Below are 21,744 nucleotides of genomic sequence, written 5' to 3' on the forward strand. Positions count from 1 at the left end.
TGTAACATTATGCTAAATGCATTCTTATCATTCACATCAATAACGATTCACTGTTCGTAGGTTTGATATATTTAGCAAACATTGGCAGTGCATAATGCTACTGATGACCAAAAGTTCTTTAAGTGTTACTATATAGATGCTCTTTTTAACATTTCTGCAAAAAAGAAACCATGAGGATATCTCCTAGTTAAAAGTCAAAATACCCTGTTGAGACAAAATGCCTCAGTAAGAAAACCTGTTTCAAAAGACACTTTTTCATTAAAAACCCCATATATCACTCAAATTAACCACAATATCAATTTTGACCTGATTTATTCAAACAAAGCAATCCAAGTTCATTTTAGGCCCAAAATATTTATCATAAGGATACTAGTAAATTTTTCCAGGTACTAGAGAATCTTGTATAAATGAATCTGTTCAAGCGCTTCTCTGTCAACATCCTTTTCCATATACAAATCATAGTTCAGCTGCACCTCTTCAGCCCATTGACTGAGCTGTACATCTGTCTGAAACAATGAAATCAGATCCTTAAATCAACACCATGTTAAGAAACAGCAGGAGTTTCAACGTTAAGGAGTTTCAACATTAAGAAGGCAAGACATAATATGAGAGATTAGTCATTCCAAATTATATGGCAATGATAAATTAATTTCTGGAAAAGCCATTCTAACTCAAATAGGAGATAATAAAGGTAACTTTAAAAAATATCTCAGTCAATAGTCTAGATATTTCGTTAGCATATTACAACCGCCTTTCTTTATGCATTTGTATAAGCCTCAAGCATCCTAATTCAGAGGGTGACAATCTGACAGATGTGCTGAGGAAGCAGCTAACAGTATTATGGAAGAATCACAGGTATTTTCTTGTTTTACACACAGGGAGTACTGTATTAAGGCTACAAAGGGCTTCTCAGCTGCTCTCAAATGAGACTACAGCCTGCTCCAAGAAAAGTTCAAATGACACCACTGCTGGTCTTGGGGCTACTTCACCCATCAGTATCCAGGCAACAAGTGATTCAATTTCTCTAAAACTAACTAGTGTTGTGAGAAAGTCACTTAATACATAACCTTGTCATGTCTGATCAGTGTTTTGTTTCCTAACTAAAGCTAGGCCACATAATTTGACCAGGTATCACACACATGATCTACAGATGACCGATGGCAGAACGGGCAGAGGGCAGAGCATGGCCCATCAAGAGCAGCACAAGCATTCAACATCTCTCAAAGAGGCAACTGTCATTATGTTTGCTTCCAACTGCAATTCAAAGCTATGTAACTGATTCAAGATGCCTGATGGTAGGCTAGTTGGGAGACCACATCTCTCACTTATCTGTACTTCCAAAAGCTCATACTGCTATATTAATACACATGTTAATACAATGATTCATGCAGCCTACTGACAGAGGCTGGGATTTGCCTTTTCACACAAGGACAATCTAAGTACAGGGAGATGTGCTGGTGGTCAACCTCAAAACAGAATCCTGAGTCTTCCCCCTTTTAATCTCTGCACAAAATTATATATCCCTCCTTACAGCAATACTAGCAAGCAGCTAACTTCAACTACAGAAATGCCGCTTTAACAGAAAATAACAAAATGTGTCAACTGAAACAGGCTGAGGGAACTTACCTGGAGCTTTGAAAGTGATTCCTCAAGACTTGGAACTGTCACTAATAAGGACCCTCTTTTCCTTACATTACAAGCAATAAACTCCCAAGCTCTGAAACATTTAAAGGTAGGTGACCAGTTTTTTCAGGAAAAAACACACATATTTGATATACAATGAATCTTAACACTTGCAGTTTATTGGCCAGAGGTAGAATAAGCTTAAAGATTTGCAATACATGCTTATGAGTCATTATTAATATCTAAGCAAATCTATTTGCAGGAATTAAACCAAGCTTTGGATTAAAAACACAGGGAATATATGGTCTTACTATATTAGATTTTGTAACTTTGTAATTCTCATACATACATGCATATCATTTGGTATAGTCAAGACTTTCACTATGAACAAGGATTACACATTTACATTTGGCCCCTTTGGTTTGAAGAAAATCCAGTCCTGAAGTGCAGTCCTTTATTAAGCTTCACAACAAACTACCCTTGACATACATACTTCATGTACAGTCGTGACAAAGTACTTCTCTTAAGACATTAGTAATCAGAGTACTTAAATATAGCCCCCAGCATTCCCTTTTTTTTTTTTTTTGATTTTGCAAGTAAGATCATTTCTCACAGCACAGCAATTCAGACTAAAAAGAATTTAATTTCCAGCATTCTTCAAATGTCATTTGTCTTCATGCTATTAGTGCAATACTAAACCACTATTCCCAAGTTATGACAGAATCAAATGAATTCTCAGTCCCGTGCCTGGAAATATATCTCCTGGAATTTTGAAACATCCACTATCCTTCACCCATCCACTCTGTGCCTGTCTGGTTGGTATTATCACCTGGTATCCAGGGCAGCAGGGCAAGCCTTAGCTGAAGCTGGTAGAGAATGACAGACTTGGCTGGGACCAAGTGGAGACACAGGTACTCCTTTTTTCTGACTGCCCATTCTAAACTTACAATGATCAAGTTATTTACACTTTAAACGGATGCTGCTGGATTAGCAAAAGCTCATCTGTGAGTGCCTTGTACCTGAAAGAGAACCTTAGCCACGTGTTTGTTTGCTACCACATCCTCACAAATCTCTATTAGAAATATCATTCAGAACCATGCTTTGTAGTCTGTATATATTAAAGCTCTGACATCAGCGAGTCAGTGACTCTTACTTCTAAACATTAAGCTTTATGCTGATACAGTAATCTCAGGTTCTTTAGCAGCAAGATACTATTTTAACATATCAGTGCAAGGATTCACACCAAGGTTTGGGTAAACAAAGCAGCAGTGTTTAGTGGGTTTAACAATAAACAACTGCCAGTACACCTCAGCAGTTAAGTATAACAATTAGAAGTAGACGGTATGAAACAATTTCCTTATATAAATTATGTATATGCCTTCAAAAAGCACAACCTTAAGGTTTTCTATTATTCACAGGGTTACATAGATATTTGCAAAGAAATAGGTAACTTGTTTGGACACAGAGCTTACCTGGCCTGTTCCTGTCTGTCAAGAAAATATTCAAAGACATTATTCATTACAACAACATCAGCCTTCTGCAGAAGCGAGGGCTGAGTACAGATGTCTGCATGAACCACCTGAAGGAGAGAAATTTCCCAAGGCATAAATTAAGAGACAAATACAGCCTTTGAGAAGTCATGAAGCCTGTCAGCCTAATACAGCAGCTGCTACCACCCTTTTGAACCAGTCATAAAAACAGGTATTTCACTGGCTTCACAGTAGATAAAACTGACATACACAACCATAATAACCTTTCAATTTTTTAAAATCAGATTTAACTCTTCTAATTAAGATACTCAATCAATGATGCTAAGTAAAATAAAGTACATCTGAATTTTGGTTTAGAACTGTGTGCCATAAAAGAAGAGATGGTGTATTATATTTGGCTGTTATATTTAACTTTGCAGTATTTTATCACAAATGTCCAGTGATTTCAGGAAAGAAGTTAAGCTAGTTGAAGCTATTTTGAGGATAATAAAAGGCATCTCACAGGGTCAGTGGGTTACTGAAGGATTATAGCTAGAAAAGACACTACAGACCCAGATTTGACAGCTGAATTCTCACAATGCATATTGGGACTGGGAATGTTGAAAAAGCAGGATGCTCAGTAGCACTGGAGGATCCTACTAAACAACTGCCTCTCCAGTCAGCAGAAGAAGAGCTGTTTTGATTTCATCTACCTTCACCTACCAAAAAGGATATTAGCACATCATGTCATTTTTCAAAACAAGTGAGACAGGAGAATATGGGTGCTCATTAACACTCTGATGTGTTTGATTTCCTCTTAAAGACAGAGTAATCTTATCAATCTGACTCAATGATCCATGTAGGTCCTTTTCAACTCAGGATCCTCTATTATTATGCATCCCAAATCTGATGAGAAATGTAAACTGGAATATCTTTTGAAGGGATAAGTAATAGTCAGCATGTATTCACTGAAGTCCTTCTTAACCAAGCTGATTGACTTCTGTGATGAACCAACTACCTGCACGGATGAGGGGAGATCAGTGGATTTTGTCTACTTTGACTTCAGCAAGGCTCTCAACTCTGTTTCTCACAACATCCCCACAGGCAAACTCAGGGTGTGAGGGCTGGATGAGTGGACAGTGAGGACTGAGAATTGACTGAATGCTAGATAGCAGACGGTCATAAACAGTGGCACAGGGTCTAGAGTTGAAGGCCTGTCACTACTGGTGTCTCCCAAGGCTCAGTACGGGGTCCAGTATTGTTTAATTTATCCACAAATGAACTTGGATGAAGGGGACAAGCCTCCTCAGTAAGTTCACTGATGACACAAAGCTGGGAGGTGTGGCTGATACTAGGGAGGGATGGGCAGAGAGGAACCTCCTGAGGAGGAACCTCATCAAAGGCAAATGCAGGGTCCTACACCTGGGGAAGAATAACCCCATGCACAGGAGAGGATATTAATGGCAGTACTAATATTTTAAACCACAATTCAGAAAGATGCTTAAACTACTGGAAAACTTTGAACGCATGTTGATGTTCCCTTGACTTGAATGACTGACTTAAGACTTGACCTAAAATTACTCTGCATTTAGAGAGAGTAGGTGACCACACTGACCAAAGTGACCTAAGCAACTCATTCTCCCCAAGCATATCCTCATTCCTCTTGGGGAATTTGGGACCACATAAGCATGTCTGGCTGTACAATGAGCCAGACCCAGATACTGCTCTAGTCAAAACCCCAATATTGCTGGGTTTGGTTTCAGCTGAACCAGTTCTCTGATCTGCTTGGCTGTGGGCCGGCACAACAGATGAGGCAGCAACTGATTTTAAAACTGCCCTGTCATTCAGTGGAATACACACCAAGCCTTTCATGACTACAGTCAATTTCTGAATTGAGGTCTCAAGTTTCCTAAGATCTGCTGAACTGTTTACTTTCCTCCCAGCAGCTAAATGTTTCCTCAAATGGCAAAAGATGCTGAGCAACCTTCTATGTACTTAAACCAAGTGTTGACCAAAGAAACACAAGGTTCACTCAGAGATTTAGCCACTAAAGATACCATTTCACTTTGCTATCCTTTAGGAACATATTTTAATAAAAATTCAGAATATCTTGAAAAAAACAATCTCTATTTAAGAAGAGTCTCTAAAATGTTTTTCAAACTTGTGCCATGAATTATGACCAGCATCTGGATTCTCACAATTTTTCAACCTGATCTGTACCTCTACAGAGAATTCATTTGGGGGTGAAATAAAAATATAAGATTGAAATGTTCAAAGCAGTGTGATAACAGGAGTCACATGACTAAATTAGCATTTAATGAGACTCAAATAGCTAAGTCCTCCGGCACTGCTTTGAAAACCTATTATCTTATCTTTATGCTCCAAAATGAATACTTCAGCAGAATTACAAGGTGTGAAGAAAATACATAAAAGCTTATAATAAAAAATACACAGGGCTGAAAAGCAAGCTTATAGATCTCCAGCTCCACTGAATTAACTTGACAGAGCTCCTAACTGTACTTTCAGTTTCATCACAGTAAAGTGTTATGAACATAAAACATACGCAAAACCCAAAGGTTATGGATAAACTGTCAGCAACTGTGACTGAATTGAGCAACCCAATGCTACTGCTTACCCTGTGTTAAATATGTTCATTATTTCTTTCTAGGTTAAAATTGGGTTACCTTAACACCCAAGAAATTACCATACTCAGCAGTTCGTGTGACTCCATTCCAGAGCACATGCATTAAACACAGGATTAAAGCCAGTATTCTATTCAGCATATTCTACTTACCAACTTTGGCTGGTAACATAATAATGGGTCTGATTCAGAAATGATTTTTTTTCTCCTCTTTAAAATATTAGTAGCTATTCCCATAATGAAACTAGGGAAGTGATTCCCATAATGATAGCACTTTCTCTGAAACCCATTTTGTTTGTGGAAGGTACATATACACTGACATTCTATGAAAGGAAATATGAATAATTCTAAGTCCTTTAGGTATCCTTAGAAACAGATCTGCAAATCCTACAAACATTTTTCTGCTAACAAAAGTGAATCAGAGACATTTACTTTAGTGTTTGTGACAGAAATTCTTTATACACTCAGTTTCACAGAAATGAGTGGCAATGATGTAATTGATTTCACTGGGAGAATTGGCTAAGATTTATCTGTTTTGTGTGAGCCAATGGGTAAGTCCAGTCAGGAAAAAGGCTAAGTGATTAATATTTGATAATTTCCCTTTTCCTCTTTACTGTAAGGTCTTTTTTTCCTAATGCAAAGCCTTTGTTTAGGATCAAAACAAGCAAAGGCAGAAACTTCTCAGAATGCTGATTTACCAGCCACTCACTTAAACCTGATACCTTGTACACAGTGGTTAAAAATACAAAAACTAAAACATACATTTGGTTACCTTTATTCTGTCAATGAACTCATACTTTGTAATCATCATTTCTTGCAACTGGCAAAAGTCTGCATTCATTTCTACTCCGTACAGCTGGGAAGCTGAGCTATAAAGATAACCCTACATCAGGAAAAGGAAATTTAGTAACTGCGATGACTTTAAAACAAGTTCAAAATTTTCATTTAAAAAGAAGAGAATTAAACACGAGTTAAGATTAGAGAAGCATTTTAAAATAGTGAGTTGAGAAATGTCTTTCAGTGGATGTGAAATACTTTTCAAAGCTAAGCTCCTGATTTGGCAATTCCTACTAAAGCCTCACAAATGTTAGTAAGAGATCTAAAATGACACATCAAAAAAAAAAAAAAGAAAAGCTCCAAGTTCACTTGAACTGCAAAATGGATGGAAAATAGTCTCAGAAAGAAAAAAGGTGTACAAAACAAATTATGAAAACAGTGTGAGGGGAAAAGACTCCTGAATTTAATTGAAGAAGAAAATATCAAGAGAAAAGAACAAAAACATGAGACATAAGAGAGTCAAAATGACTGAAAATGGAGGACAATATACCAATAATATAGTGGGATATTTTAATACCAAGTCTTTGTCAGCTTCTCTAAGTTACTGTATTACTGACATTTTCAGATGCTTCATACAGCTATATATGCAAAAAAAAAAAAAAAAGGCTAAATTATGACTTTAATATTAAGCCCAAAAAATAGTTTAGTTTTGGGCTAAAATTTGAGGAAGCTGCTGGAAATGTTAGAGAAAAAAAGTGCAAATACTTGAGCATACAGGGCCCTAACAAAGATACTGCTTTAAGTGCCACTGTCTCCACTGAGCAGAATAATTACACTTTGCCAACAATGGCAAAGACAATCAATGCTGAAGATACGGAATATCTGAGATCCACCTGTATCCATATATCACGTGAAGTTATCCACATGATAACTTCATTATTGACGTTATCTGAAACCATTCTACTCAGAGAGTAGAAAAGCAACCTGTGAAGTCACCCCTCCTCCAAGGCAAGACCATATTACAAAGCAGAACTCTTTTTTGAAAGAGTGCTTTGAAAGTATCTTCTACTATTATAATACAAGCATTTAAATACTTAAAAAAAAAATTCAGCCTAGCCAAAGTGTTACCATATAAGGACCCAATGCTGCAAATATTTACAAATGGGAGTAACTTTCCTCTTTTGAGTGATCCCAAAATTAGACTATTCAAATGAGTAAAATCACATGCTCAAGTGTTTGCAAGATTGAGCCCTAAACACACATTGACTTTTTTAAGAAAGTAGTAATGTGTGTTTTGCATTGCTGTTGGCCATATGTTGTACCAGCCATGCCAAAAGCAATCAAAATTGCACTCAAGTTTCTCGATGAAGTATTTTATGTGCATTTTAAAATGCAGAGCAGGACAATATGTTTTTGGAGACAAATTCATATCAAAGTCTTCCCTTGTATATTTTAACAGTTTATCAGCTTCATAAAGGAATTTAACATAACCAATCTATATATAGGCATGGTCAAGACATAAGAGGACAAACTCACTTTTGAAAGAGACAGCAGGAATGAGCAAAAGAGCAGCATGTGTGACAGCAATATGCTTCTCTGTTGGACAACAGACTTTCCTCTCCATAAGCAAGATCATTTGTATTCCCTCTTGTGAGGAACAGAGGAAGAACTGAAATTGCTAGTAAACAGCACATTACACTATTCAGAGAGTCAGATCAGATGTGCCTCTCAGAATGACCCATCCAATATTGAGTAATGAGAGTAGGCAGTCAGAAAAGAGGGAAAATGTTTGTCACAGTAACAAAATATGAATTCCTGTGCTGGAAGTTACCGCAAATAGCACTGCACCAAGCCTGGAGCCAACGTCAACCACTACCTTTCCTGTCAGGTCAGGCAGTACATGGTGATAAAGAAACTTCAGTTCCATGAGGGAAAAGGAATGCGAAATAAACTCTGGGAAATAAGAACAGAACAAAGGTGTTGGGTGGGCAGTACTAACTACTGTGTAATTAACCATTGAAATAGTAACCTGAAGAATTATCTTCACTGAAAACTTGTGTGGTTTCTTGCCTGCACTAGTGCACTAGGGCAGGGTTTGCAGATCAGAGGTAATCAGCCAATCAGCCTGTCCAAAGTCTGAGGATTCCCTGCCTTACATGGAGAATTTTGAAATCCTTCATGAAACTGAATTACCTTTTTCTGCACAGTAACGTATGTTAAAGAATACAAAACAAAGTAACTTGGAACTGTTTAACTGAACAAGGAAACGTAGCAAACACAATTTGTGCAAAACTTTTTGTGGGCAGACATATTAATAGCTTTAATTTCAACTCCAAAGTTTCAATGAATGGAATGTTCTCCATATAAACCATTCCTTCAATGGCTGTGCTCTACTGGCAACAGCACTGATCTGTACCACACCACACACAAGCTTTAAGACAGATGGTGCTTTCCACTGTTTTTCAGCATGTGAGAGGAGACCCAGGCTACTGCATGGACTCTACAGTACTGTCTTCCCTCTTGCATCTTCTTCTCCAGTGGTACATAGACTGCCTCTTACCTGCCCAGTTTTTGTGGGCAACAATTGTCACTCATACACTGCAAATTAATTCAACTTACTTGTGTAGGACGCTCCTTCCATTGGTTATGGGAAATAATTCTGGCCTGTATATTGCAGAAGTCTGGACAAAGTCCCCCATCAGCTGGATGTTGTCGTGTCCAGCTGAGTCACTGCACAAACCAGTTTAGTTAAACTCAATTTGTTTCTCATGTTCCCAAAAGAGCACTTACCTAAAGATGCAGTTTTGTATGAGCCACACTCTGTGCAGTAGCTCCTACTCATTTTCCCCTCCTCACACAATGAATCAACAACATCATCATCATAAAGGAATGCATCAACATGAATCATGGGCAGTGGATGCTGGTGTATCTGAGAAGAGGAACAAAACCTTAGAAAGGCATAACCAAGTCTCTTAAATTCAGTTACACTGTCACACGTTAACTATCCTACCATCCTACCTTTCCCAAAATCCCCGAGATCCATGCTTTTCCCTATGCAACGATTAAAAAAAACAAACAAAACAAAAACAAAACAAACAAACAAAACAAAAAAAAACAAAAACAACAAACAACCAAAAAACCAAAACAAAAACAAAAACCCAAAAAACCCCAAACAAACAAACAAAAAAAACCCTACAGAAATCCTGCATGTAAACTGGGTTATCAAATTCCACTGAGATAACCAGTAAGTGGTAGTTGACAAACAAAAGCAGGCTGGTTTTGATATCTGAGTAGGGAGCTCAATGTGAATTTTGTCTCTTTAGTGCTTGCTTGGCTATAGAGAACATACAGGGTAAAGGAAGCTTTTTCTCCTCTTTTAATGAGGAGAATGTAACTTAAATTTAGCAGAAAGGTCTATTCTGCTTCTCAGCCTCAACTGACTCTTTTCATCATTGTGCCTTATGCCCCTATCTAGAAGCACCAGTAATTAACATGGGAGTCACTTTCAATCAAAAGTATACCAGTTGGGATGCTTGCCTTGTCATCATTTCAAGGGGCATAATCTTCATCCACCTACTCATCTTTTCTCCCTTTTCCGGGCTTGCTGCATGTGGCCAATCCACTTCTCCCACTGAAGAGCCACACACCACTTTTCTGGGAAATGCATTAACTTTCCTTGTATACTGACAGGTCAAGCAGGAAAGGTGCACTCTCCTCCCACAGGACTCACAGCCCACCTGTTTCTGAGCCACGAGAATGTGAAAAGAGCTGGATATCATCTCTGGGCTGCCCACATAATGGCAACAGCAAAACACTGGGCCTGTGTTCCTGTTGTCTTTAAGGGGGCTGTTAGAGCACTAGCATTGAAGAATGGCACTAGCATTGAAGAATCACTGTGACAGGTGCCATACCACACAGAATGAAAGCTATCCCAAACAACATATGATCAAAGTATTAAAAACTATGAAGGAACTTTTTTGGAATCATGCAAACATAGAGCAACAGACCTAAGAACCAAACTGAGATTTCCTACACTTCAATCCATGTTCATTCTCTATTATGAACTACTGCTAAAAACGCTACCAGAATAAATGATGTGGTTCAGCAAAAGCAGACCATAACAATTAGCTTACTTTCTGAACAGCTTGATGCTCTGAAGTGAACATTGCCTCGATGGGTAAATGATTCCGCAAATCTTCAGCGATATTTCTGAGCACAACATCATTGTTACTCACCACAAGCTCATCAAAGTCATCTATAAATCAAGACAAACAAAAACCCCTGAACAATCATATGCAGATCATGTGGACTAAGTGATGACCAGTACAATACAGTTGCAAGACATAAACAACACCAGATGGAGAAGGTTTTTTATTCACGTGCATTTTTCAGCCTTTGTTAGCTTTTCCAACCAATGACAGATTTGGATTGTAATAACTTTGCCACGTAAAACAAATACACCGCTTTTCTGAAATCTCAAATTATTTTCATATTTATAAATTTATAACTCACATATGATGATCTGGGCTGCCACCAAAGTGATATTGTTTCAGTTTAAGATATAAAAAACATCAAAGATGTTTTTGAACTATTGGAGAAATTACAAAACTCAATAGTTGCCTGAATGCAGGCTCTTTTTTTAATACAAGTTTCTTTTTATATGTATGATCTTTCTAATAAACTTACAAAAAAATCGGGGATAACGCACAGTTCAACAGTTCAACTCACGATACATTTTACATTACCTAAACTATCAAAATATTTCAAATGAGAAGGAAAATAGGAATGGATGTAAACCAATACATTTTTGCAAAGCCACAGTGGAAATTTTTGCTATTTTTCCAGGATATTCCTGCATTACTTCAGCACATTTTTTTAAAGACATCTAGAAAAAAGATTCAGAAGGAAACCATGTGAAGACATGTAATCCTTTCTTCTTCCAAGGCTCAATCACTAGTAAGTGTCATTACTTCTTCAAACTGCTCTTTTAAAAATGACTGTTAATGCTGGGGACTCTACAACCACCCTTAGCCATCTATTCCAGTGCTTGATTACCCTTAATATTAGAAAGGAAAAACCCTTCTTAATTACTGATTTAGATGTCCTCTGCCACTACTTTCTATTTTCTGCCCCACTCACAATGGAAATATAAAACTTTGTTCCTTTCCATTATATAGCAACTATTTACTTCCCTGAAGACTCATCACGTGTCACATCAGTCTCCTTTCCAAGAAAAACCAAGATTTGCCCATCCAGACCCTTCCTGGTTTGTTTTTTTTTTTCCTGAGGATTCTCAACGCTTCCACTTGGATCTTCTGGACTCTCTCATCCTTTCTGACCTGCAGTATTGAGAACTCCAGCTAAAGGTTTACTCACTCTTACCAGAGTTTTCACATCCTGCAGCCAACATCCTGCTTATATCCCCCAATTTCATGTTAGGGGTATGATGTTCCTAACTGGCATTCAGCACAAGATCTCCTGTATGCCCGTATTCTGCTCTTTTCTTGCTATGTTTTCCTCAAAAGAAGGACTAGATGAAATTCCTTCTTGTCTGAACATCTCACTGCTTTGAGGATGTTGAACTGGCTCTAAACAAAGGTACATCTCAGGTCAAAGCTACAAACCTGTAAACACAACCACCACCACCAAAAAGCAACCACTAATCTAATCCTGTAAAAATATACCAAACCCATTTATTGAGTCTTGTCTAAAAATGAGACAAGTATGTATGTCTCTTCTCCACCTCTTCTGGTTTGCTTCCTGTTTTATTTAGACTGCCAACGTGTTGGGCAGTGACTGCTTTTTTACACGTACATCCATGACTTACAAAAAGAAAATCTGACAGCTTTTACAGGTGTTTTTAAAAAAGGCAATGTTTGTTAGCTTTGCTGTTCCAGGTGGGAACATTAGTACAGAAAAGCTTGATGGAAAACAGGTTCAAAATAAATCTACAAAATACACTACAAGTTTCTCTATGCTAATATATTTAATCTTTCCTGTGGATCAAAGGAAATGCTAGAAAGAGTGAGAAATTTTAAGGCTAGTATAGGAATCAGAAACCTGCAAACCTTTAAACTATTAAATATTTCTGAAATGGTTTTTGCTTAAGCACTGTAGTGAGAACGATATGATTAAAGAAAGCATCATTCATTGGTGCAAAAGGCTCTCTTCTTTAGACTGCAAATGTAAATGGTTCTTTCAACACATCTGAAAATGGACCCAAACAGATAACCCTGAATCCCCTGTAGTAAGCAGCAGAAACTTTATCTGTATTCCCTTAAAATACATTTGGTTTATAATTTATTAAACATACAGTAGTAATGCTCCAAAGTCCTGATGGGCCATTACCATTGGTAGTTATACTTCAGGAAGGCAATTCACTGCTCCAAAGTGCTCACAGTTAGATTCTCCAGAACTTCAGCTCCTAAAGACATGCACACTTTGCAGCAAGGAACACAGAGAGAGGCAGCAGCTGCAACAGCAGCAACACCAACACAACAGGTGCAATGCAGCAGCTCCAGCTTGTCAGCATTTTAATTTGAAACCTCTAATGAGCGCCCATCCTGTTAAACTCACAGCCCATCCAACAATTTGCAGATTTGTTATGAAGACCCCAGAAGCACACTGACTTTTCCAACCAGGTCAGGGAAGATTTCTATGGATGTGACACAGCACAGAAGTAAACCAAGATATTATGGGAAGGGAAGGTGGGCAAATCTTAACCGAGACCATCAGCACCACAACATGCCTTCAGGGTGCCAAGGCACCAGTTTGCTGAGGTGGATAACATCTGAAGGAGCAAGGGGAAAAGTCATGGTAGAGACAGAACAGGAGAGTAGAAAGCTGATATTAGCAGCTGAACAGATCGGTGCCTGTGGGCAATAAGCCTCTACATCTGGCACTTGCTTTAAAACAATACTATTACTATGCAAGAGAGCTCATCCAGCTGTTATAATGCCTGTTAAGAGTATCAAATTCATATATAGCATTTAATGAAATGCAGGAAGTGTTCCTAGACCACCAGACCAGCCACCTCACACCGCAAATACAGAACTCTCTTCCTCCCAGATCTAGTGCGTCAATAGGATCTGCTCCCTCACGTCCTGGCTGACCTTTCCTGGCCAACATTAGTGACAGATAGCCCTCCAGACTATTCAGTGTTCCAACACCTTCAGTGAGACACAGGCAGCACATCCATCTTCCTCTAACCCAGAATAATATCCCTTCCCTGCCCTGAGTTCAATCTGTGCAGTACCTGTCACAACACTGACCACCTTGCATAAGGCCCTCTGATCTCTCCTTGTGACACAAAGTATGACACACACGAGTTCTTGTATGCTCTGTACAAAACAAGTCCTAAGGACAACACATATGCAGCTCAAAGAAAAAACTGTTGAAACACTGACCCTGAAAAATAAATGACAAATGGAAATGCTCCTTTCTAACTAGCAGTTAATACTCTAAAGCACAATAAGCAGGAACAAAATAGGAGAAGGAGGTCTGAACAGACCTCACCCGAGATGACAAAATGGCAGCTGGAGCAGAAGCTGTGTGTGCAACACTCCACACCTGTGTGTACAGTCTGTGACTGAACTCTGACACGGAGAGTCAGGACTCCTTCCTGTCAAAGCAAGAAACAGCAACAACTAAAACAATAACTCATTTACTTTTGCAGTATGTAAATATTTGTAGATTGCCATCAAGTAGGAAACACCAGTGCCAAATATGAAAATATGCATCTCTGCTGGTACAGTTTTATCAACTCCACCCTTGTGTTTAACAAATTGTTCACTCTTGAGAATCTCAGTATCGCCTTAAAAAGACTCTTCAAAGAAGAAACAAAAATAGAAAAAGTATTTTATATATAATTTTAGTACCTGTTACATACATGAAATGTATACAACGTGAAATGGAGAGTGTGCAAGCCAACGTGTGTTCATTGAACAGACAACTAACCAGGAAAGAAACGTACAGTTCATGAAACACTGCAAGATGAATCACAATCATTTGTTTATGGAGGAAGTCTGAGTGCATAGTGTTTGTATTTTACTTCAAAAACCGGTTCCACTGGATTTACTCAACATGCATTTATAAAATTTAATTAACACGTTGCAAAAAGCCTCATTATCACCCTGGTGCTAGTCAGCCTTTCTACAGAAGCTAAGAAAACATCACAAAGCCTCATGCCAGATAGAGAGCACCGCTACACCAACATCTGAACACCCCAGCACTGCAAAATACAGGATTGAAGACAAGCAATGTGTGATTTCCAAATGACAACAGAAGATTACATGTCACTGAAGGAGAGGAAAGAAGAGGATTTAGCAAAGGCAACCATAGCAGCAAGTACCTCATGGTCTTCTAGATATATACTCCGACTCACAGAAGAGAAAAGCAAATATTAACAGCCATGTTACTTAAAACAAGGTTAATTTAGTAATTCAGCATGTTTTAATAATACTGGAGAACCAAGTCAAGGAAGCAGCACACAATCCTAAAACTTTAATATTGCTCTTTTTGGCTAAATAATTTGAGAAGCAGTATGTGACCTCAGTACACCAAGTACCTCAGGAACTGTAAGTATCCTTTCTGTCCCAAAGCATACATAGTTATTGGTAAAAAGTAATTGGCTTTTTCCAACAGAAATATAACCAGAGTTCATTTTATTAGTTTAAGTATTTTACACTAGTTAATTGAAAGAAGCTTTGAGGTTAAATTTTAAACAAGGTAAGTCTCATACTGTTTCACAATCCCTAGTTTCCCCCACCATTATTATGATTCAATGACTAACAACTTAAAAGTATTTTATATTCTTGAGACCTCTCTCACACCAGTATCACTTGTCACAACAAAGAAAATTAATGCCAATTCCCACAGTTGATGATTCATCCAATTATAGGTAATATCCCATCAAACAGAACAGTGGAAAAGATTTTTGGTATAGTATCATTTTAACAAATAAATGTTAATGTGAAAATGCAATGCTATTTTTATCTCTTCTGAAAGGATATTTCAGTTGAATAAATCACTTCTACAAATTTGGATATGAAGCCTTGTACCAAATTACTTTATAACATACACAAAAACACATACTATACTTGTCAGATTGCAGAAACCCACATTTTCATCCTTTTTAAAGATACTCATTCCACTTTAGTTTCACCTGCAGACTGAAAGGAAACATTTAAAGAATCAAGTTTTTCTTATCCTGTTTCCTCTTCCTGTCTTGTGAAAATTATCATCTGATAACTTTACCTATCAGAGAACATGCTAATTCCTAGATAATAAAGTACATGATAGAAAATGCTGGACACACTTGGTCTGCTCCTAAGAGTATGATGAGAAGTTTATTTTTGTAGGCAGAACACTGTACTAAAGCAGCACATCCTCCATAATCAGTTAGGTTGATTTTATCAGATACTCCTCCCTCACTGCCTGTTAAAAACCTGAATTTACAGCACTGACTGCCCTCAACTTTCAAGTCACAAGACTAAATTGTACACCAAACTCTTAAAAAGCTGGTTTGCTCCCAGTATAAGTGAATCCATAAAAAAAAAAAAATTTACTTAATTATATGTTGTTTATCCTTAAATTAGAAGATTTGCAATGACTATTTTTCAATTACTATTTTGAGTGATACTCTTGATACTGAATATTTTGAGTACTGCAGGAACAACCAGCAATTCAGACCAGTATATCACTTTAAATCTTAGCATAATATTTAAGTTTCTCAGGAAATGCATAGATTTGAAACGGTTTGTAGGAGTGTTTGACTACACGTTTACATGAACTGAAAAAAAATTAGAAGTTAGTATCACAACAGTAAGATTGAGCCCTGACGGAAAAATATTTCAATCTTGGACCCCATGACAGAACACAAGAAGCATAAAGGGTCTTATCACCTTATCTGTGCTTCACTGACACTGACTGAGAGACAGCCTTTGTAATATGCATTTTAAGAACGGCAAAAGCATTCAGCAGTTACCCGTAAGTAGAGTGGTTTGGTGACTTCCATCTCAAACTCAAGATTCAGATTCCTCTATTTACTTCCCCTGATGCCTGTGGTGCTGCTCAGGTAAACAGATAGCTTGGTCAATTCACTGGTTATCTCCTCCAGCATTCATTCTTACCAAATGAAACCTTTTCTCCTACTGAAAATTTTAGAAATCTGGACAGTGGAGGCTCAAGTGGGAATATGCCCCAGCTTTACATCAAATGCTGGGACCCAGCTGAGGGGGATTGTCAGGGGGGTTTCCCAAGTGGTTTGAATTAGCTCTTGGGCTTCACCCAGGTTTTCTTAGCCGGAACTTCTGGAACATGGTTATTGCAAAAGGATATTAAAGCATTAATCATCCTATTATAAAAAAGTTAAGACACCAAAGGTTCCTGTTCTTTTCTCCAACTCTTATTATTTAATTTTCTTTAAGATCTAAGACAAACTCAAAAGAAAAGCTGGAATGCAAGTCACCGTGAAATGACGTACATCTCACTGCAGTGTGTGGGAAGAGCTGGCTGATTGTGAAACAGCCAAGCAGTGTTGCTAAGCAGCTGCTTTAAAACAGTAACATCTTCTTCCATCACACATAAAGATTTGGAATTTCTAAAATTCTCAAAACGAAAAACCCCACATTCATAAGAAAAGAAAAAGAAAAAAAAAATAGAAAAAACGAATAGAATCTTTCATTCACTTACACTCCTGTAATTACTAAGGGAGGTTCGTCAAAAATCATTGGAGTGAGAATATGTTCAATGTTCTTTCAGTTCAAAATAAGCAAGGCTTTACTTTAGGTAAGATAACTCGCTTTACTATAAATCAATTTGTATCTTCCATGGAAGTTTGTCAGTAACATTTCATGCCTTCAGTGTGAGTCAGAAAACAACAGCTAAGTTACAGTAATAAATAAGACTGTCTTTGCAGCAACACTAATTCTAAAGGCATCCACCTTATGCAGGACTTTAAGAATGCACGTACATTTTAATTCAGCGAGAGGTGTGAAGAAGGAAAAAGCCTGACTCCAGCTAACACTGGAATCATGCCCAGTTCTCCTCAGCTGGAGGTAAAAGTATTAGCTCAACATCTTGACAGAAACAGGAATGGGATACAGGAAGAGAGGAGGGAACTGACACCCACAGAAAAACAGTTTGGCTGTGGAGATACCATTTTTGTTACCATTTATCCTATCCTAGTTTTCATTCACAATATTATCTCCCCATCCCTACCACTTTCTTTTTCTTTTGTTCATCAGAGGTTTGTTTCCCTACTACACCTGTATCACCAAAGACTAGGCTTTTATTTCTGTGTGGCACAGAGATCTGGGAACTTTTTATGTCTCCCATAAACAGTCTTCTTTATGCACAGAGAGAACACCACATTCCCTAGCTGTATTCAGGGTACAGCAGCAGAAACCTCTACCAGCTCCTCACTACCCTCAGTCCAAGCACTATTAATTATCACAGGACTAGCTCAGTATTAAAATGAGCAGTATAATTATTCAAATGCAACAATTCTGAGGGGGAAAAAAAGAGCCACACTAAAAGTTACTACCAGTATGCAGCCACAGAAGCAGCTCAGAGAAACAGTACTAAGAGAAGCATCATCAAGAGTACTATGATGGGAACATCACAGAAAATATTGGCATCTCTGAGTAAAATGCAAAAAAGCTATAGGAAGGTGACCTGCAGGACAAATGCCTCTGTTCACTGTCCAATGCTGCAAGAAAATAAAACCAGTAAGGTACAGATACTGATCTTGTACTCTAGTCCTGTACTCATCAGGGTGAAAGAAATAAAGCAGGACATAGCCATCCAGACAAAAGAGATTACAAAAACAGGAACAGGTTAATGACCCAAAGAGGCAGTGAAACATATCTTGATTGCTTAACAATTAAAAGTTTTTACACATAGGCATAAAGCTTTCTAATTTCCACTCTTTTATCATATATCTACATGTAAACATATATGTATGTTAGAGAGGGAGACTGCAGCACCTTGAGAGAGCACAAGAACTGGGTAAACATTGATATTTTTCCATTGGCAACTTCTACAAGCATTAGCATGAGGCCAAATTCTACAGGCTCTAAATGTCTCCACAAATGTGGCAATCAGGGAAATAAGATTAGCCTAAGTCACACATTCTAAATGACACACCTTGGAACAAATATGGTTGCCTACAGTTCTATACTGCACCAGCACTTCACAAAATACAATCAAAAAATGTAAGCAAATGCCAAGGATGCAGATGACTAAAGTACAACTTGATTTCTCAGAATATTAAATAATAGCATCCAGCCAGGATATTAACAATGAGCATTTTTTTTTAAAGAGAAAATTAGCATAAGATATTATGAGAGCACAAGCCTGTAATCAAAGAATCCTAAACCAAAAAAGATTCTGAAGATGTCCTGACAGGGAGACTACAGAAATGAAATTATAGTCATTACTTCAGCTGCTCGATTCTGATTGCCCTGTCCACTCTGTTCCCTGATCTGCAGCATATGAGCTGAAAAGCCATTGAATGGCAACTGTAAAGCTGATTATGTTTAAAGATGATGCACATTGTCAAGCAGCAGCAATCACTATTGATGTGAACAGTATAAAAATAGAAGGATACAGATTGCTCATATGTACCACACACACAAAGTAGTTCAAGATTTGGAACCTAATCTAATCTTTAGGTTGTATCTTAATTATGAAGAGCAAATATGAGGCAAGAATATATGAATCCTTTCACTGAAAGACCCAGGCAAAAAGCTAGATCATTAACATTCAGAAAAAATATTTGAGAGATCATAATAAAGGCTAGTGACCATAGCATATTATTTTTCACAGAAACCATCTATGGTAAGTTTTGGAAGCTGTAACATAAAAAAATATTAAAATGTATTCACAGACAAAGGATTTTGGAGTCTACATAAACTATGCTAAAACATTGGCTAAAAATTCCTATGACAGAAGTAAAACACGATCATAGAATTGAAAGAGAGAAAACAGTAAGTATTAGTTTCCTAACTGAAACAGTTCAGTGTTTTCATGTTTCACTAGTAAGCCCCCATGTGCTTTACTATATTTGTAAAGGAGTCAGGAAGCTGAGAAAGCTATATATGCACACCACACAAACTAATACAGTGTGTAGGAGCTGCAATGATTTATGTTAAGTGAATAATCAATATGAATGATTCCATGTGAAATTCAATGAGACTTTTACATATTAGAGCATATGGGATAGAAGAAAACCACTTCTAACAAGATTATTTACAGTAACCCAAGGACTGTTTAGGAAGTGTCCAGACAAGACCTCAAAAATGGAAGGATGCAGTACTGCTTATAGAGGATTGCTCTAGCATTATGTCTGTACACACACGCAGACATATGCAGATGTAGATATATACATACACAGAAGTATGTGTACATACACACACAAAAAATAATAATGTTTAATTGCAAGTAACACTAACTACTTCCATCAAAATTCAGCCTTCAGGTTCTAGGGAGGCCCATGTCTGCTCTAGTCTGGAAGGCTGACTCCCAGGTGCTCTGGAACATTTGGCAATGTCTCTCCTACGAAAGAGCCTGTTTGGGTGGGAGGGCTGCATGCCTGTCACGGGCAGCAAAGGCTGTTCCCAGTTGGTTCTCTTCCCATAAACGCAGCAGAGGGCCCACTCCACAGGCAACAGTGAGTGCGCTTGCAGCTCCAAGTATCTAGACAGCTGGACAAGTCCTTGGTGTCAGAGCTGGCCTTTGTGCCACGCTCCCTGTGTGTTGGCTTAGGAAGTTGTTATCACCCTAAAGTGGACGTGCTGGAGCAAAGACCCAAACAAGAAACACAACCCGAGCAAAGCACGGCATTGTCGAGGAAATACTGTATCATATGATGAATTTCTGCTAACAATCATCGGGGTAGGTTTACCATCCCAGGAGACAACCATTAATAAACAGGACACACATATACTGATGCTTGAGACTGCGACACAAAATTGGAGGGGTCTTCCAGATTCCTATCTGCAATGGAAAAATGCACATACCCCCTGAGACTAAGCAGCGTTTAGACTTTATTCAGCACAGCACTATGTGACTACAGCTTTAACGCACTGCCTATGTTGAGGTTTTCCGTGTCATCCTTTGGGGTCAGTTACAAACTTACAGCTTCTGCAATGACCCGTATTTCCTTTCTTCATCTGTCACAAAATGCTTGAATATAGCACGCTGATGAAATTACATCCAGGCGTAAACAAGGGAGTAAACAGAAGGCTATGTTAACTTAAGGTGACATCAAGTGCGGAAAGCAGCGTTTGTACATGAGCTCAAACCGCTGTTTCCAAACTTCTGAAAGACTGCTGTGAACACGTGCGAAGCTGCACAAGACAAGCCTAAGACCCAAAGCCGTCTCGGCGCGGCAGGAGCAGGCTGGCTCCGCACGCCCTGTGCCGCTGCAGGGTTTGAGGGTCACCCCGCAGCCCGTCCTGCCCCGCTGCCGGCCGCGCCCGCGCCGCGACACCGCCGGCCCCTGGCACGGCGCCTACGGCACGGCAGCCCCGGACGGGCGAGCGGGGCCGCCCCCGACCGGAGCCGGGCAGGACTGGCGGCACCGGTCGCACTCTGCTCCAGCCGAGCCGAGCGGCACAGGCCGCCCGCCGGTACCCTGAGAGCGCGTGCCCCCGGAAGGGGGCGGCGCCCCGGCCCGGGCACGCTGCCCCTCGCCCAGGGTCCGCTCCCCCCTCCCCCGGCCCTGGCTGCCGCACGGCGCCGTGGGCCCGACCCGCCGGCGTGGCCGCGGGGGTGCGGGCGGACGCAGGGCCGCAGCGCGGTGCGGTACGGGCGCGGCCCCGCGCGGCGCTTACGGGTGTTGCGCATCCAGTGCAGCAGGCGCGGCAGGTCGGCGGCACGCGTGCCCCGCACGGCCGCCAGCACCGCGCGCCGCGCCGCCTCCAACTCCATCGCGCCGCCGCCGCGGGGGGGCGCCACGCGCGCCGCCTCACGCACGTGCGCGCCGCAGGACAGACCACGCCCTCCGTGCGCCCAACCATCCGCACGTGCGCATGCGGGAGCGCGACACCGACCGGAAGGGGCCCTTTACGCATGCTCGGTCTCGCCCTTCGGCGCCCTCTCCCGGCGGTGCTGGCGCTGCCGCTTGGCGCCGCGCCCGGCCCCGCCCCCCGCTGACGGCGTGGCCGCGGGGGAGGAGCTCTGCCCTCCCTGCCCCGCCCGCTGTCGCCCCGCCCTCCCCGCTTTAAGGCG

General features: G+C 39.7%; 1 protein-coding gene across 1 annotated transcript; it reads right to left on the reverse strand.

Moving 5' to 3' along the window:
• Positions 1–295: 295 nt before the first annotated feature.
• Positions 296–21,468, reverse strand: LOC132329148 (uncharacterized). The gene is made up of 8 exons (XM_059849910.1): positions 21,348–21,468; positions 10,644–10,765; positions 9,301–9,439; positions 8,342–8,463; positions 6,506–6,616; positions 3,096–3,202; positions 1,627–1,717; positions 296–506 (listed from the first exon to the last, which is right to left on the reverse strand). The coding sequence occupies exons 1-8, from the start codon at positions 21,442–21,444 to the stop codon at positions 390–392; spliced, it is 906 nt and encodes a 301-aa protein (XP_059705893.1). The 5' UTR covers positions 21,445–21,468; the 3' UTR covers positions 296–389.
• Positions 21,469–21,744: the final 276 nt, after the last annotated feature.

The sequence above is a fragment of the Haemorhous mexicanus genome, chromosome 6 (assembly GCF_027477595.1).
Source record: "Haemorhous mexicanus isolate bHaeMex1 chromosome 6, bHaeMex1.pri, whole genome shotgun sequence".
NCBI lineage: Eukaryota > Metazoa > Chordata > Aves > Passeriformes > Fringillidae > Haemorhous > Haemorhous mexicanus.

Excerpts from the sequence above, each read along its gene's own strand:
- LOC132329148 (XM_059849910.1), bottom strand. The coding sequence starts at position 21,444 with ATGGAGTTGGAGGCGGCGCGGCGCGCGGTGCTGGCGGCCGTGCGGGGC. Across the intron at positions 10,766-21,347 it reads GCACTGGATGCGCAACACCC|ATGACTTTGATGAGCTTGTG; the intron begins GTAAGCGCCGCG and ends CTTGATTTATAG. Across the intron at positions 507-1,626 it reads AATCACTTTCAAAGCTCCAG|ACAGATGTACAGCTCAGTCA; the intron begins GTAAGTTCCCTC and ends TCATTGTTTCAG.